A 17,970-nucleotide genomic window follows, 5' to 3' on the forward strand; every position below is an offset into this window, starting at 1 on the left:
TTTCACATTTCATTTTTCAGTTCTAGCAGATGGTTAGGTGAGACCAAAGGTGGTACTTTGTTGATAAATAAAGAAGCTGAACGCTAAAAGAAGAAACTACAGCTTGGCACATAAACACCAAAACATAATTTAAAATCAGTTTGGCAAAAATAGATTAAATATAACATGCACTTAAAATGTTATTGCATGTAGATGCACGAGTTGATTAGCTTTTCAATGTTTGATGGTAACAGTCAGCTACTAAAGTGTATTGCATGGTCCTGCTTTACTTTTTATGTGGTTTTCTTTTCAAATATGGAATGTGCACATAGCTATAAGAATTTATGTATGTGTTTACCATACTGTTTTGAATTTGGCTATCAACTTTTTGTGTAATTATTTCACATTTTTATTCTGTTACTTTCATTCATGTCCACAAATACATTGTTTGTCTCATGTTTTGGTGCTTAACTCCATTGATTTTGATCTTGTACATCTCTCTCTTCAGAAGTAACTGTTTTCTCTTCTTCTCTGAACACTTACAGGTATACTTTCACCGGCATTTACACTTTTGAGTCAGCAATAAAGATGTTTGCCCGAGGATTCTGCATAGAACCGTTCACCTTCTTGAGAGATCCATGGAACTGGTTGGACTTTTCTGTCATCGTCATGGCGTGAGTAATAACGTCCTTCATGTTTCATACACACTCACAGTCACTCTGTCCGTGATTTCAATAATTTTCCGGACATGTCAAAGTGAACATGGTCAGTCAGTCCTTCTGAATGGTGATTTGAAACACCATGACAATAAGCCTATTGTCCAGGTCAGAGGTATGTGTGCCATGTCTCAATACCTGTGATGCAGGCAGCAGATTAGACAGGTGACCTCTCAATTCATTAAAGCTGCACTGTTCAAGCCCAATCATGCTGATAGGATGTCTGCTTTGTTTGAAAACAGCCAGACAAAATCCCTTTTACCTGAGGGTAGACACACTGAAAGCTGTCATTACCTGCAGAGATTAATTTGTGTTTGATTAATAATGGTTCATTCAGCTAATTTAGAGGAAAATCCATGCACAGGTACTAATTACATGCTTTGTTTGATTTGAACAGTTTGAGAGGATTTTATATTATATGCAAACAATGTATTTGTGAATTAATTTCAGGATTAATCTTCAGGAAATTATCTTCATATTCTGAAACATAATGCTCTTATCAGTAGCGGTTTAACATCCTTCAGCTAGTTATTTCACTTGTTGGCAGGAGCTTTGCCATTCCAGTTCAATATCAGTTTCCATAGTAAATTGTTTTTGGTAACGGTACCAAGTTATCATGAGATGAACACTTTTTATTCTTCCATACCCTTTGTTCTGTAGTCAAGTAGCAAATAAGAGGTGTTGGAAACATGTAGCAACCTGCTACATCACTCAGGATAGTAACATAACTCCAAATTAGTGCCATTTTTCCTTCTAGTTACTTGCCTCACTGTTATTTACAATAACTTAACTTGCTGTTCTGTTCACAGCGTAATTCTTATGTCTAAAAATAGACAAAAAACACTTGTTACAAATAAGGGCCTGTGTCCACTGATGGGGTTTATGTGCAGAAACAATATTTCAGTAGTTTTCAGCACTCTGCTTTACGCTCAAAAACGCTCATGTGTCTATAATTTTTTTGTCACTGTTCTCACAACAGTTTCATTTGAAAATAGCTCAGCTTTTGGTACACTTGTCACATGGGGACCAATCAAAACCATTGAGGGGCGGGATCTTTGTAATTGAATCAGTTAAGAACAATGGCAGAGGGCAGTACAGAGGAAAAACTAACAACACCTGTTTTTTAAGGTCCAATGTTTTTTGTTTTGCAAAATATAATTGAATTAATTCAAACTGCAAGTATAAGGATTTTTTTTATTAAATTTCAGATATGTGACAGAGTTTGTAGACCTGGGAAACGTTTCAGCTCTAAGAACCTTTAGAGTACTACGAGCACTGAAGACCATCTCAGTAATCCCAGGTAAGCTTCTCTGTTTCAAGACATTTCCCAATCTGCTGCACCACTAAAAATTTTCTTCATAGCTAAAACACAACTCCATTTGTATTTGTGTGTCACTGAAACAAATTTCCATTTGTCTTCTGTCCTCGTTCAAGGTCTGAAGACCATTGTCGGGGCTTTGATCCAGTCTGTGAAGAAGCTGGCAGACGTGATGATCCTCACCGTCTTCTGTCTCAGCGTGTTCGCCCTCATTGGTCTGCAGCTTTTCATGGGGCTGCTGCGACAGAAGTGCATCCGCAGCCTCTCACACTGCATCAACTCCTCCTACAGCTCCAATGAAACCTTCATCTGCAACAACAGAACCTGGAGCTCCAGGGCCGACTTCCTTACAAGTGAAGGTCAGACATAACACAAACATAATCACCCCAGTCCAGTGATTTGAGTACTTTATTCTTAGAATTCAACGTGTACATTAAAATAATCCACTTATTATCCTTCTCCCTTCCAGATAACTTTTACAAAGTTGAAGGAGCAAAGGATGCCTTAATATGTGGATATGGAAGTGATGCAGGGTAAGTGAATGTTTGTCCTGCTGTCCCTTGTTAATCATCTGCAGATGATTACATAACAGCTAGATGTTTAGCATAAAGGCTTTTCATCCCATGTGCATAACTAAATACAGAAGCTTGACCATCAGGCTCGATGCAAAAAATTGATTTGTCAGAGTCATAAAAAAGCAATGTGACACCAGATACTGTGCTGAAAGCTCTGAGGATAAAAGTGTGACTTGTAGGCATAATGTGCAGAACAATGACTGTTTAGCGTGTGAGAGGCTGAACACAAGACGACATGTGGTATGGATAATCACCCCAGCCTCCCTGGAGCCCTTTGCTGAGTAACGTGGTACTGGCAGCTGGAGAGGGAGAGAGAGGGGGGTCTTTGGAGATTTCATGGTTCAGATCAGTTGGATTCATCTGGATTGTTTTTCTGTTGTTGGGAAAAGAGATACTGAACTGACGTCTTTAAGTAGTTCCTCAGCTTGTTTCTGTAAAAGTTACTTGAAATAACATTTGATTTTAGATTCAAAAATCACCATAACCATAGACATTCAATAATTATATTCTGTCTAGTGAATATTGGACTTTGTTCCCAATCAAAGCCACTGTGTGACACCATCCAAATATTGCTACTCAGCCTACGCGCTGAATAATCCTATAAATCCCAATGCTTCTGAAACAAGCACAACAGGATGAACCTGCCTATGCCAGGCCCAGTTCAAGGGTTATTGTGAACTAAATACCCATCTGTGTGAATCCAAAACCCTGCAGCTTCAACAAATGGCTTCCATTAGGTCCTCTCGTTAATGATACCAGATAATGGATGATTGTAAATCATACAACGCACAGGACGCTATCGAACTTGAATGGCAAGATTTTCATGTACACATTTGTTTATGTGGCTCTATATTGAAAACTTCAGTACCTATACTGAGGGTAAGCCCTGCTACCCCATGGACCTCCGTTGGACTTGGAATAAGCCAAGTTGGGTGCCTGCAGTTCAGCTACCCTTGTCCAGAGGTAAAAGTCACGGTGTGACTCCAGGCCACAGCCCCACATTTCCTGTCACCTTTTAGTCGTCACTGGTCAAACTGAACAAAAGAGAAAATGCAAATAACTCCATCTCATTCTGAAAACCTCTTTGAATTGAAGTATTACATGCAAACGTGATGCTCTTAATTTTAAAGATTGTCCTGAAGTCAGTGAAATTTATTTTTTTTGTGTTGAGGGGTTGACACAACAGATGGTAGAAAAAGATGCTCTAATTGCAGAACTCAACCCCATGAAAAGCTTATTAAAACATGAAACTCCCTGACAGTTTGAAGATCCAGTCCTGATCCAGTGTTTCTCTTTGCTACACCTCTTAACAGCAAGGAGAAAAGGAGAAAGGCGCTTGTCTGTTTTTTGTTTGTTTTGTTTGTTTGTTTGTTTGTTTTTAGGCAACTCTTTTGGTGGTTGATTATGATAAACTTTTTTCCATAGAATTCGCTGGAAAAAAAATAGGGACTTGTTATGTATCATAAGTCAGTGCAGTTGCAGATGTGATGTTTCTCAGATGATAGAAACTTCCCACCAACTCTTTTCCAACCACACTGAATGAAACATGGATGTGGTCTGAGTGATATCACCCAGAGGCACTATTTGAAAGCCTGTCGCTGGAAGTCGCCATGTTGAAAATACCTGCTTTTAGTGAACTTCACAACAGGCACAGAGGTGTGGTAGAGTCCTTTTGCCTCCACTGTACTAGCTACAGAGTGCCCTCTTATTAGTCAATGCCTCTGATCATGTAAAACTTGTTTCTTCCATATCTTGAAAATAAATGTGTTATGACAAAAAGAAGAGAGGAGAATGAGCCGTTCAGACCAAAATCCTTCTGAGAACCACGCTGTAAAGACCAGCTTTTCTGAATAGATGTGTTTGTGGTTTGCAGCCTGGTGTGGGCACTTTCTCCCATTAGCTCCCCCTCTAACTAAAGTAGCCTCCACCTCACTAGATATTAGCTAGCATTATGTCAACCACCACTAAAACAGGCAGGCTTCTTTCCTGAAATAATGAAAAACATTTCAAGTACTTATAAAGGTGTTAGTAAATTCCATGAGACTGTTTGATCCACCAGTTTTATTTAAAAGATTTTAACATATAATTTGAATTGTTCTTCTGGTGGTTAGCTAACATTTAGAGACAGATTATGTGGTTGCTAGCAGTAGCCTTAACTGTCACTTAGAATGATAACTTGAAATTTAGCACATGACTTTTCAGTTGTATTTTAATTAAATTGCTTGTACTAATTATAAAAATGTTGCACGATGTTGTAGCTTTAATCCATGCATACTGGGACACCCTGGAAGGAAATATATTTACTTAAATCTTATCTGATTCCTTTTCTCAACTAATGTTTCTTTGATTTCAGGGACCCTGAAGTTCTTCCTTTTGTCTTTTTGTGAGAAAACTCTGTCAAACATTGACAAAAAAAAATGTCTGAGATATCGGCCAAAGTATCAACGAAATGGAGGTGACTGAACATTTTTATTAAATGCCGACAATACCTTCAATCCTTAATCTCCTTCTGTAACCGCCCCTCCCCTGAACACAGGAACTTAATCTCCCAAGGAGAAAAAATCTGAATCTGTCATTCAGTTTTCAAGTCCAAGCTTAAAGAGGATACATTTAAGGGCATTCATTGGGAAATTACATCATTATACTCTTGTAAATAGTAAGCTAGGTCAGTAAGACTTGTGCCATGGTGACCTTTCCAGCTGTCCCCATGTTTACCTACCAGCCACTGCTGGATTGTTTCAGATTTGCTGCTTGTTTGTTTTTGTCTGTGCCTTTTGTGGAGCTGTAACAGTGCACTGTGATCGACCTTTAGCTTGATTCAGTTTCATCTCTCTTTTGTAACTTAAACTGGGGGGTTTATGCCTAACTTGGCACTAATGATACAAAATGATTCAAGTATTTTTTCCCCTTCAGTTCTAAGTTTCCCTATCATCACTAAAAATGTGGTTAATGATTATTTTTATTATTTCTGAGGTTAGATTTTTGTTTACCTCGTGACAGGATGACACAGGTTCATGATGGACCTGCCCTTTTAGGTTAAAGAATGGTAGCTCCTGTGTGAGTGTGTGTGTTTTGCCTTTTAGCTTCTATGAGATTTAAGAGGGAAACTTTCTGAGGCTGGCTGTGGAGACAAGCAAGATATTAAGCAGGTCAGGATGGAGGACGTAAAACATAGAGGATGCTTAATCTTTTGAGTGTATTCCAACAAGTAATCCCTGAGTAGATTTCCAAATTAAAGCTTTGGATACGTTATGATGGCACACACAGTCAGACACATGCATGCACACAAACACACACTGACACGAGTGGACACACATGCACACACACTTTCACATGATATTTTCAGCCTGGATGGTTAACAAGTTTGTGATAAATGATTTGCTCAAAGGACCAAGCTGTTTCTCATCGCGTCTACTGTTGAGTTCAGGCAAACGCTTATCCCCTCACATCTTAAAGCCACTGTGCATCCAGGATTAGGACTTTCAACCACTGCTCTTGACCACACTGCTGTGGGCATGGAAACCTACCACCTCAGCCAAACAGGGAAAAAACACAGCTGACTGCAGCTGACAGATGTTTCTCTGTTGTTAGTTTGAAAAAATATAAACACGGCAGTGACATGGTAAATTATGTCTTTATTAAGCTATCAAACATTACAGGTGAAAAAACAGAATTTTATATACTTACAGTCAGACAAAAGGTATTAAACAAAATGAACCACTGGCATTGTAAAAAAATAATGATTATTTTTTGGCCCTTCAAGGGATTCATACATCAATAACTAATGTCTCTCTTTCCTTCTCTCTCTCTCTCTCTCTCTCTCTCTCTCTCTCTCTCTCTCTCTCTCTCTCTCTCTCTCTCTATATATATATATATATATATATATATATATATATATATATATATATATATATATATATATATATATATATATATTTATATATATATATATATACATACATATTTATATATATATACACACACACACATACATGGATACATAGATATGTATAGATATATAGATACATAGATATGTATAGATATATAGATAGATAGATGTCACTTCAAACATCTGTATGCTGATATTCCCTGTGCAGAGGTAACTAGCAGCCATGCTTCAGTCAGTCTGTGTCTGAGGATAATGATGCTTGTATGTCTGGAGGCTGATGAGGTCCCACAGTGAGAGCAGGTGGTAGTAGCTCTCCTTGAGGAGCTTTAAGTCCTGAGGATTAACTCCTGCAGGGGCTGTCTCCAGGGCAGTTACACTGGAAACCTGAGGGGAAGTGGCTCTATAGGTGCTTGTTTTTACAGCAGCATTGAGCTGTGTGTCACACATTTGTTGGTATATATTCTCATTTGTTGGCTAGTGGTGTCTTCACGAGATAAAAGCAACTACTTGTGTGCATATTAAATGATTTATAACTAGAAACCAAGAACCATCGTCCTCTACAGAGGTTCATAACTTGTTTTTTTTATTAGAGGTAGTTCAATAATTTGCTTCTTCTTTTCTTTTGAAAAGTAGGTTTTAATTTAGATTCTTAAAAATGTTCCCAAATTCAAAGTTTTTGTACAGCCTTTTTTTCCCATTCCTCTGTTAAAGGATGTGTAAAATACAAATGATATCAAACATAAGTCACATCACAAATTCCTCCCATCAGATTGCTTGTTTTGACTGACACACTCCTCATCTTTGCAGAATCTTACAACATGCAGAAAATTAAGTTTGGCTTAAAAAATGGATCAACATATTACAAGTTTACAGAAAGAAATTATTTATTCTAACTCACAATGATTTAAATTCTTGTTTTTTTATGGTCAAACTGAAGGTTTCCTTGAATACAACATGATTGTCAGCAGCTTAAAAGGTTATGTGTGTCCAAGTTTTGTCACTACCGAGCAGAAGAGGGGGACACAGCCTGACAGGAAGATGTCTCTGGTCTGGTCTGTCCACGTCATGCTGGATATTAGTGAACGTTCCTTCTCAGCTGGCTGCTTGGGGAGATCTACAGCTGTTCTCCCAGCAGCTCTTGGCCGCCCAGCTGTTTCCAGCCATTACAAAATTACTCTGCGGTCTGATTGATGTGGCTGTCCAGCATGTTCTCGGCTGCTGGACATAAATGTTTGCTGTAATGCCACTGTGCTGACAATGAAGATCAGAGATGAAGGCATTGAGTAAACCTTTATGTTTCATGTTATTTATTTCATTTGCACTGCAGTTTGAAATCCATCTGGCTCAGTTTAATCCTTTTTGCTCCAATGCTTTTTAGTGCTCCTGCCGGGGACACATTTCAAGTGCCCTCCTCAGTTGAAATAATGGTGTTGGTAGCAGTGTGTGTACTTACTGACTCATCTGCTTCTCTCCACTGTGGAGTCAAAGGCCACAGGCCGACATGTAGGTACTGGGGGTGTTTTCTGCTCAGCTTGCACGCTACCACAGTTTTCTCTGTCCAAGCTGTCTTTGGTTTAAATGTGCACAGCCTTCGCTCATGAGTTTTGTCCCACATTCATTTGTGTTCTGTCTTTTCACTGTGTGTGTTACAGAAAGTGTCCTGATGGATTTGACTGCCTAAAAGTAGGGAGGAATCCAAACTACGGCTACACCAGTTTTGATACGTTCGGCTGGGCCTTCCTGGCCCTCTTCAGACTCATGACACAAGATTACTGGGAGAAACTGTTTCACCAGGTGACATTTTCAAATCTTGATTTTCATCTATCAGTCCTCACTGATAGCGTGCTATTACTGCTTAATTAAAACTATTTAATTAAGGTCAAATGCAGTTTATTATCTGTTGAATGCCACCGGATGATGGACATTTGACTTTGGTTTTTAAACTTTGGTGAAAATTTCAGAAGTTTTTATTTGTTTCCATTATTATAACACTGATGCATGTAGTTATTCTGATGTTTTAAAGATGACAGTCAGTCAACATAAACACGTGTTATCGTCCCATAGAGCAAGCAACTAAAGCATCCAAACAGCAACTCTCTATTTGCCTGTTGAAAGCATTTGTGGTTTATTATTTTTGTTTACTGTTTGCATTGATAAGTGTTTAAATGCCAGAAACAGCTGGTTTGTTAACCCACAGAGAGTTATCATGCTGCACTGTTTCCCTTCAGCTCAGTGGTGGACATAGTGTCTTTTATTTGAGTGCTGTGCTTTTTCTATAAAACTCCAAAAACATACTCACCAGCTTCACCTGCTTTACCTTGCCTACCCCACACCAAGCAGAAACAGGGGACCTTAGAAAATCAGTGATAAAACTGTGGAGCCAAAAGCAGATCAAAGGAAACGTCTGTCCTCCAGGACAATATTAAGATGGAATAAATAGCAAAAAGAAAGATGAGTTTCAACTTCAGATTGTCAGAGACATGGGAAAAGTATAACTTAATATATAGCAAATAACTTCAGTGCAGTATTTTGTGTGATGTGGACAAGGTGATCAGATGAAGCTGAAAACAGGATCAAATTTAAATGAGGAGCTTCTTGATGACCTTAGGAAAGACTGGGAATTATCTGACATCACTAGGGTGAAATTTTTGGGCCGTAACAACTGTGAATATCATGACAACATGTCTTAACATTTTTGTTTTTATGTCTGTCCCCCTCAGACTCTGCGCTCAGCGGGGAAGACCTACATGGTTTTCTTTGTGCTGGTAATCTTCCTGGGCTCTTTCTACCTGGTCAACCTGATCCTGGCTGTGGTGGCCATGGCCTATGAGGAACAGAACCAGGCCACCATCGCTGAGGCCTGGCAGAAGGAGAGGGAGTTTCAGCTGGCTATGGAGCATCTTCGCAGAGAGCAAAGAGTTAGAAAAACACACATTCAGCTAAGATTTTCATGTTTCATATGTGTCTTTACAGAGGACGAGACCGAAGAAGCTTCTTTTACTCTTTCTGTTTAAAGATAGCAGCAAAAAGACAAGCTCAGGAGACGGACTCGGTGTTGTCCCCAGAGATGTCTCCATTCTGTCTGAAAGCAGGCAGCATACGAAGAAGCAGCAGCAGAAGACGACGATCCCACAGGACGTTATCGGAGGAGATTGGAGAGGAACCTGCTGAGGAGAAGTTTGACCTGCTGGATGAGCCAATGGTACATCATCCAAAATATCCAGCATGTACCTCTATCTTCGGTCTTTGTGTTGGAAGCTGTTATCATTTTTTTCACATGTTCCATGATTCTTTGGGTTTCCTCCAGCCTCCAATGTCCCCCCTCCCAGCCCACCCTCTGTTGGCCACGCTCTCTTCTCACCCTCTAAGCACCCGAAGAGGAAGCCAAATCAGCATCTTCAGCTCCTTTCGGGTTCGCAACAACTCAGAGGCTGAATTTGGGGATGACGAGCACAGCATTCATGGGGACGCCTTCAGGAGTCGTGCCAGTTCAACAGCAACTCCTTGGAAGAGAAGGACGGGCAGCGTGCGGAGCCACTGCTCCCAAATCTTCACCACCAACACCAACATCAACGGCCGGCTCAACATCTCCCTAGACCAGAACGGGGTCACGACGACAGGACTCCATACCCCTTCCTACTTACCCGCCTACAGCATGGAGAGGGTCAGGGAAGACACAGTGAGTGAAAAAGTTGTTTTATTAGGATGTGGATACAAAACTCTGATCTGTATTAAATTACAGAAGGGTGAAGTTCTGTTTTTGATTTTATGTGTACCAGAAGCCCATTGGTACAGAAGAAACACTCCCCAAGCCTATCCTCCAGTCCTCTCCAACTGTGACTGATCCTCCTCCAGTGCCCAGGAAAAGAGGGCTGAGCTCTGTCAGCTTTTTCAGTGATGCCATGGAGGGTGAGTTACGGTTTTCTCTCCAGAAAGTAGAGGACATGTAATGTGGAAAATCTGTAAATGTTATTTAAAGTTGTTATTTGCCAGACTTTTGTCTAGAGCAATAATCTCTGGGGCACTTGACTATTTGTAAGTTTTTGTAAAATCTCATCTTGATATTTGTACTTTTTTTCTTTTGCATTCTTTTGCTTCAAGAAGAATCATTTTTTATCCAAGGTGTTTTTGGGGCTCTTAATGGCTTTATTGATATGTCAGCTAAACAGATACAGGAATTATTTAAGGGGAAAGAGAGGCAGAAGACATGCAATGAAGGATCAAAGCCTGGAGTTGAACCCCTGTCTGCTGCATTGAGACCTGTGTTTAACTGTTGACGCCAAAGACTGAATGTTTGACTCAGAGATATTAGACTTGGTTGATGACCAGATGTTCAAAACTGTTTTAGTCTGCCTTCCATAGACTGTAAAAAAAATGAACGTCCGCTTGCTTGGCTCGAAGTGAGGTCTCCACAAAAACTGCTCCCCCCTTAGCATTTCTTATATCTGATTCAGCAGGTGTCAAATTACCTCATGCACAGTACAGCGCACTTCGTGCACACACATTCATAACTTCACTATTCCAGCCCCAAAACAGTATGTCACAAATATACTTCTACACGTCATGAGACATGTGGAGAGCATAGACTGTAAAAAAAATGAACGTCCGCTTGCTCGGCTCATAGTGAGGTCTCCACAAATCTGCTCCCCCTGGTGGCTGGCTGCAGTATAGGTTAAAAAATCCAGCTTTCCAGCCATTCCAGATGGGCTGTGGTCAAGCTTTAAAAAATTAATACTCCTCGCAGAAATGTTTCTCACATCCAATTGTTGTGTTGATTTGAAGATATAATTTGGCTGTCTTGTATTCAAGTCCTCTTTTTTCTGAAAAGGTTTGTTTTCAGTAGTTATACGAGGTTAAAAACGAGGCTTTACGTAACGTTTAATGATGATTGACAGCTGCCGTTCTCGTGTATTTTTTTCGGGAATTGTAAAATATGTCGGGAGGTAGAGTCAAGAAGTGATTCAACTCTCGGAAGAAAAAAAATAATTTTTCATCGTCTCTACTACGCAGAATCTGGCTCCAAACTGCTACAATGGTGGCGCCTGTGACGAGGGTATTTTGGCTTCAAAACCGTACTATGATAAATGGCGGAGCCACACTGTCCACTCCATATACAGTCTATGCTGCCTTTAGGTTCCAGTAGAAGGTCACTAAGGCCAATAAAAGAAAAACTGTTAAGGGAAAAGACATGAATAGAAAACTTAAGGGTGAAGTGTCACATGAAATCAATGTGAAGCTGCACCCAGCGGCCAGTTAACCCTTTAACACTCAAGTTTAAAAAAGGCAACCTGGATTTTTTTTTTTTGTTGTTGTTATTTTGACCTTAAAAGAATTAAATATCATGAAAGCTAATCTTCTTTTCTTTCAGGGAACACCAGCTTTTTTTGTTAGCCCAAATGGTTAAAGATTTACAGCAATAAGAACAGCTTCCTTCAGTTATTGTCTGTGATTCAAACTTTGTTGAATGTGAAATCCTTTGTATTTCTCTGATACCTTGAATATCACTGAAAAGCTTGTCTTTTCTTCTTTAAGTAACTGTCTAAATTTTCTCATTACTCAAATGTTGAGGAGTTACAGTCATTTAAAGAACACTTGTAAAATGGGAGCCCCATTGCGTCCATGAATTTTAGAGGGTTGAGTTAGCTGAATGTATCAGCATGAAACTAAATCTACATACAGACAGATAGAAATCTAACGTAACATTTCATAAAACTGCTTTGAATGTTATATCTGAAAAATCTTCCTCATTTGGTTTTCAAGAGTTTCAATTTGAATGACGCTTTCTTTGCTGGAGCAACTCTTGAAATTTTGTTCTCATACAATCCTCTCAAAACTGAAAGATGCTGTTTTTAGAGTTTGAGAAGATTTCATCTGTTGAATGGTTGAATTTATGCCAGTCGGGTTATGTTCGGCACAGCCTGTATGCTGACTTAACCATCTGCTGGCTATAGCTTTACATTTGCTGTACTGACAGGGGATTGACTTTGCGTTTTTCAGCCAGAGGCCAACATGTTTACACCCAAAGTGCAGAGGTGTATGCTGTGTCTCTTAAAGGATAGCACCAGTTTTCACTTTCATATCCACAGATGAACATTTGTTGTTTTGTCTTTGCAGAGCTGCAGGAGTCGAGGCAGAAGTGTCATCCCTGCTGGTTAACATTCGCCAAGAAGTACATGATCTGGGATTGCTCCCCCTGGTGGCTGAAAGTAAAAGAGTGGGTGAAGTTCATGGTGATGGATCCTTTCCTGGACCTGGGGATCACCATTTGCATTGTGCTGAACACGCTCTTCATGGCCCTGGAGCACTACCCCATGACTGAGGAGTTCAACACTATGCTCTCAGTGGGGAACCTGGTGAGAAGATGTGATTGATAGGGACACAGGTTCCCAGAGTTTGACTTTCTTTTACATGCTATTGGGTTGACAGCAGAGAAGACTGACTATATTTATTTTAAGATATCTTTTTGAACAAAGTAAATCCGACAAATGAGGAGTATTCTTTCAGGCCATGTATTTATAAACCAGGCATGTGGGATTATATTCTGCTGGCTGTAAAGTTCAGGTTCTAAACTTTATGCGATTCTCTTTGTCTTGAGGGGATATTTCTCCTAGAGGGGTGACTGGTTATATCACCTTAAACATTTTTTTTTCTTGTGTCCTTATTTATGAAACTTTAAAAAATGCGCTATAGCTGTGTTTGAGTTGGATTCATGTTGTTTATCTCTTTTTTTGATCCTTAAGGAAAAGAGTCCCACACATTTTACCTCAGCCTGTTGACAAATGTAGCAAAAAAGTTGGTCCTAATCTCAGGCTGGTCTTGGGTGTTGGGCTATAGTCAATGTTACTGGGCACAGAAGTGAGAACAGCCTCACGTTGAGCATAATCACCTGCTCACTTCTTAAATTAACGTTCTACTTTCTACCTCTGTGTTTCTGTCCCCTGTTTCTCTTGCAGGTGTTCACAGGGATCTTTACAGCTGAGATGGTGCTGAAGCTGATTGCGATGGATCCCTACTTCTACTTCCAACAGGGCTGGAATATCTTTGATGGCGTCATTGTTTGCCTCAGTCTGATGGAGTTGGGTCTTTCTAATGTAGAGGGGCTGTCTGTCCTACGATCGTTCAGACTGGTAACAGAAATATCTCTCTTTGCTTAAAAGAATCTGTTATCTTACTATTGTTTTGTCATAGCCTCTGTATTCTTTTACAAATGGACCAAATTAAATCAAAGCTATTACATTATCAGAAAAAACATGAAGATGTGTTCTTCGTGCAGTCAAATCCTCAACTCTTTGAAGTCTAGCATTCAGCATCAACTTACACATCTCTCTTTGAAGAAGTAGCATCTTGATTTGTTCAACTTGTTGTCTTCCTCAGCTGCGAGTTTTCAAGTTGGCTAAATCCTGGCCGACTCTCAACACCCTCATCAAGATCATCGGGAACTCAGTGGGCGCTCTGGGGAACCTGACGCTGGTGCTGGCCATCATCGTCTTCATCTTTGCTGTGGTGGGCATGCAGCTGTTTGGAAAGAACTACCAGGACTATGTGTGCAAGATCTCCATTGACTGTCAGCTGCCTCGCTGGCACATGAAGGACTTCTTCCACTCGTTCCTCATCGTGTTCAGGGTGCTGTGTGGAGAGTGGATTGAGACCATGTGGGATTGTATGGAAGTGGCCGGACAGCCGCTTTGTATCCTGGTCTTCATGTTGGTGATGGTCATAGGAAACCTAGTGGTAAGTAGTTGTTTAGTTCTACATTATTTGAACTTTCTGTCACCAAAACCTATATACCGAACCAAGATCTAAATTTAACTGAAAAATATTTATTAATGCATAATTTGGCTTATTCTGTATTTGTTGATGTTCAAAATGTATATATTGTCAATAGTTAGTCAAAACAAAAAGAAAGGCAGTTACTCTTACTCACACAAACACAACAAACATACACACACTTTCACAAATTCACACATCAATATGCTTGATCGTCCCATGTACTTTCTAATCTTAATGTGGTGTGACCAGCTAGTGCATTTGTTTTAACAGTTTCATGGCTGTTAAGAAACTCCTCACAAAATGTAAAGACTCATCCACCGCCATCATAGCAGCTCTGGACAGACAACCAAGATAAGCTTTGGATGTTTGGAAATGTCAAAGACAGACTGAAAGGTTGAGTGTTTTGGTCTCTTTATTGGATTTGTTGGCAGTAACATAAATATAGGTTAATGCCAACCTTATCCTTTAACAAAGTATGAAAACAGGAAGTCTGCCTCGAGAGAAATCCAATTGCATGTCTATTCAACCAACTGCATCTGTGTTTAAATCCAAACGGTGATGTCATGAGTAATCAGGGATTACGTTGCACCAATCAGGATTGGTGATTCCATTTTATAAGGACAGGACAGGACATCCTAACAGTCGTTGGCTTGTCCTGATGTATTTTTTCAAACTAAGATATCTTGATAGCTGCTATTTTTCCTTCATTTTAACTCTGTGTTGTTAGGACATGAGAGGAAATGGTTCTTTTACAGTATCATGCTAACAGTTTTCCAGATTAGCATTAGCAGAACACGAAACAGATCATGTCTGGACAACATAGTATAAGCCATCTGTTGTCTCCACTAAGTATGTATTATCTGCACATGCTATTGTGCAAACTCTAACCATATCACACACACGCTTCCTGTTAGACCAGCTTTGCTGCAGCATCACATCCAGCAGTGTTAAGTGTTTGATCCTCTGCTAATGAATTCAGCCTGATGAGTGAAAATGTGGCTAAAGGTCCGTGCGAAGGATCAGTGGCTTCTTCAGCATCAGTGAGTGATGAGTTCCATGCTGTGGCAAAGCAGGGATATCTGCTGATATTTATTAACCCATATGTTGATCGGTTTTCCAGCTGTGTGCTGTAGTCTAACATCAATATGAAAAGATAAAAACCACCCACTGATGCTGACAGCCAGGTGCCAAATCATTCATTTAAAGAAAACATGCTTTCTTTGACTGCGGTTCTATTTTAGTGCAGCTTCTTTGAATTTATGTAATCAATTGTAGAGTCTGTTCGGTGAGGGAAATCTTTTCAGATTTTAGAATAATCATGTTTTTTTTTTTGTTTTTTTTTTTACTCCCTAATCCATTTTGGGATTTCTTTTCATTGTATTTGCTTAGTCTTGACGTCTGGACTGGCCCACAAGTGTTATGCAAGTCGAGACAAGAACCAAATGTGCTACTGCACCGGTTTTATTTAATGCCTTGAACATATCACATAGTAATTACACATGGAGATATGAGTTTAAGCGACTGTTTAATCAGCTCTGTCTGTCATGTCAGGCAAAAACGGAGCAAGGCTTTGAGTGTGGAGTTATTGTTGGTTTCCAGCTGTAACCTCCGCCACGTTTAATCCTGTGCTCTGAAATTTATCCGTCTGTCAGAAAAGATATTAAAACCTTTTCTGTATCCATAATTTTTTTCAGTCTTGCCTGGATGATACACAGCTCTTTTTGATGCAGATCTGTCACTGTGTCTATTTGAACATAAGGTATGTTAGATAGTTTAATGTATTGGTAGGGCTATTGGTGAAAAACAACACATTGAAAAGTATGTATTTAAAGGTTTTTACAGGTGTCCTCAAAGGGGACATAGTAGTACAAAAAACCTGATAATTCTACCTATCTGTTTAAAAGAATAACTACAGGACATCTATTTTTCACGAAAAAGGTTTTTGAATCGAAAGACCTAATAGTAATAGTCCTAATAGTCAAGCAGTATTTCTCCCTGTGTACTTTTGCCTCACAAGTATATTTAGTTGTGATCAAATTCTGTAAATAGAAAAGGACTGGTTGAAAACTGTTAGGGTTAGGGATTTTGGTTAAGGTTGGGAATTAGTTTGTGCTATGATACATGAAGAAACCACTTCACTAATATTAGTAAAAATGCAACAAAACAAGCAAAAAAAACCTGAAGCTATATCTTCAAGCATCACAACTTCACTTTCCAACAGCATATATTTTTAATTCCACCCAAACTAATACTTCCTCAAACTGTAAATATTTTATTCTTCTGGTCTAGAAATACTCTTTCAGTCCCTTTGTTGTTCCCACTGCTGAAATTAGTTTCCTCATAACATTTTGCTGCAATGATATCTAGAGGGTGTCTTTCTACTTCAACTGAGAAAGTTTGAGACCCAGCTCTTTATGAACACCACCGCGCTTGATGGTTGATGGCGCTACAGATGATATCAAATGCACTGATGATGAGGATGGTATTGAGAATGATGGTTGTGTTGTTGCTGATGCTTTGGTGGTTATGATATGGGTAAAAAATAACTGCTGACCGAACCCTGTGCTTTGGCTCTCTACATGTCAGCTCCAAGCGGCAACCTCCGGTCTGGGAATATGAGACAATGCGGAAGTGCTAAAATCTGCTGTTTCTTGAGTGTTTGCTTGAGGCTGGCTCCAGAAGTACCGAAAGTCACATACACACCAAGCCAAAAAAAAGCCATTTTCAAAGCAGAAATTAACCTATTTACAGCCTGGTTAAAAAAAACGTCTCCTGTCCGAGTCGCTAATTTTACTATCGGCTCCCACTGTACGGGGGGTGAATTTTTTTCTAACTCGGCTGTTCAGAGGATATTAAGATTGCGAGCTCCCGCAATAAGAGGCACAGCTGAGGGTCACGTGACCGACAGGCGCCCTATGGCTGTAGGCGAAGCCCTTGCCACTACCAATATGGCCGCTATGGCCGATGCGCTTCATTTTCTGTTTCAGAAACACACGGGTGACGTTGGCAAGTCTACGTCCATGTTTTATACAGTATAAGGTCAGCACCTGTCTCGGTTTGTTACATTCACTGATGTTTTCCCCTCTTGTTTAAAAACTTGTTTGTGTTGTTCTAACTCTCAAATGTACATCTGTTAGCAACAAGGAGCCTTATTGAAATTTTATCATTGCAACTTTAAGATATTAGCTGCTCAGGCTGAAGGGACTTGGCTCAGAAACCAGAGTTTCTGGTTCAGGTCTTGTGACAGATTGAATCTGCAAAATGAGCTAGAGGCTAGAGAAGTGGACATTTCTAACAGGACACTGGAGTCCTTGAGCAAGGCACCAAACTTCAAACTGCTCAGGGTTCTCATCTTTGTGTGGCCCTCTCATTCTGACATCTCCCCACAAGTGCAGGTCCACGGGATCTGGTTTGAAAATGTGTGTGTAGCTTTGACTTTCCCCTTCGAGTTGATTAGGTGTGTGTTTTCTCTTTTAGCACACACATTGTGTGCATTATATATATATTAACCTTATTCTTAGTGCTGTGATTGGTTATCATTTTTTATTAGTTGGTAATCTGGTTTGGAAACAAATAGCAACCTCTGCCTCATCCTATGAAGCCTGTGAAGAAGTGCTAAAGCCTGCAGTTCCTCAAAAGTCCACTTGAGACTGCCTGCAGCAACACAAGAAAACACATACACACTAAGCCAAAAGACACTTTGCTTTGAGTACCTTATGTCTT

At 39.8% G+C, this 17,970-nt stretch overlaps 1 protein-coding gene across 1 annotated transcript in view; it reads left to right on the forward strand.

The window, feature by feature from the left end:
- Nucleotides 1–17,970, forward strand: part of LOC141804042 (sodium channel protein type 3 subunit alpha-like) — a 50,024-nt gene that overhangs the window by 12,360 nt on the left and 19,694 nt on the right. The window contains exons 5-16 of the mRNA XM_074688260.1: nucleotides 525–653; nucleotides 1,904–1,995; nucleotides 2,130–2,372; nucleotides 2,483–2,546; nucleotides 8,130–8,271; nucleotides 9,198–9,395; nucleotides 9,494–9,679; nucleotides 9,785–10,156; nucleotides 10,257–10,386; nucleotides 12,592–12,830; nucleotides 13,431–13,604; nucleotides 13,852–14,208. Coding sequence (XP_074544361.1) covers nucleotides 525–653; nucleotides 1,904–1,995; nucleotides 2,130–2,372; nucleotides 2,483–2,546; nucleotides 8,130–8,271; nucleotides 9,198–9,395; nucleotides 9,494–9,679; nucleotides 9,785–10,156; nucleotides 10,257–10,386; nucleotides 12,592–12,830; nucleotides 13,431–13,604; nucleotides 13,852–14,208 — 2,326 coding nt within the window. The remainder of the gene's footprint in view (nucleotides 1–524; nucleotides 654–1,903; nucleotides 1,996–2,129; nucleotides 2,373–2,482; nucleotides 2,547–8,129; nucleotides 8,272–9,197; nucleotides 9,396–9,493; nucleotides 9,680–9,784; nucleotides 10,157–10,256; nucleotides 10,387–12,591; nucleotides 12,831–13,430; nucleotides 13,605–13,851; nucleotides 14,209–17,970) is intronic.

This window comes from Halichoeres trimaculatus, unplaced genomic scaffold (genome assembly GCF_033239565.1).
Source record: "Halichoeres trimaculatus isolate MK-OKI-2021-1 unplaced genomic scaffold, fHalTri1.1 fHalTri1_scaffold_15, whole genome shotgun sequence".
In the NCBI taxonomy this organism is placed as follows: Eukaryota; Metazoa; Chordata; class Actinopteri; order Labriformes; family Labridae; genus Halichoeres; species Halichoeres trimaculatus.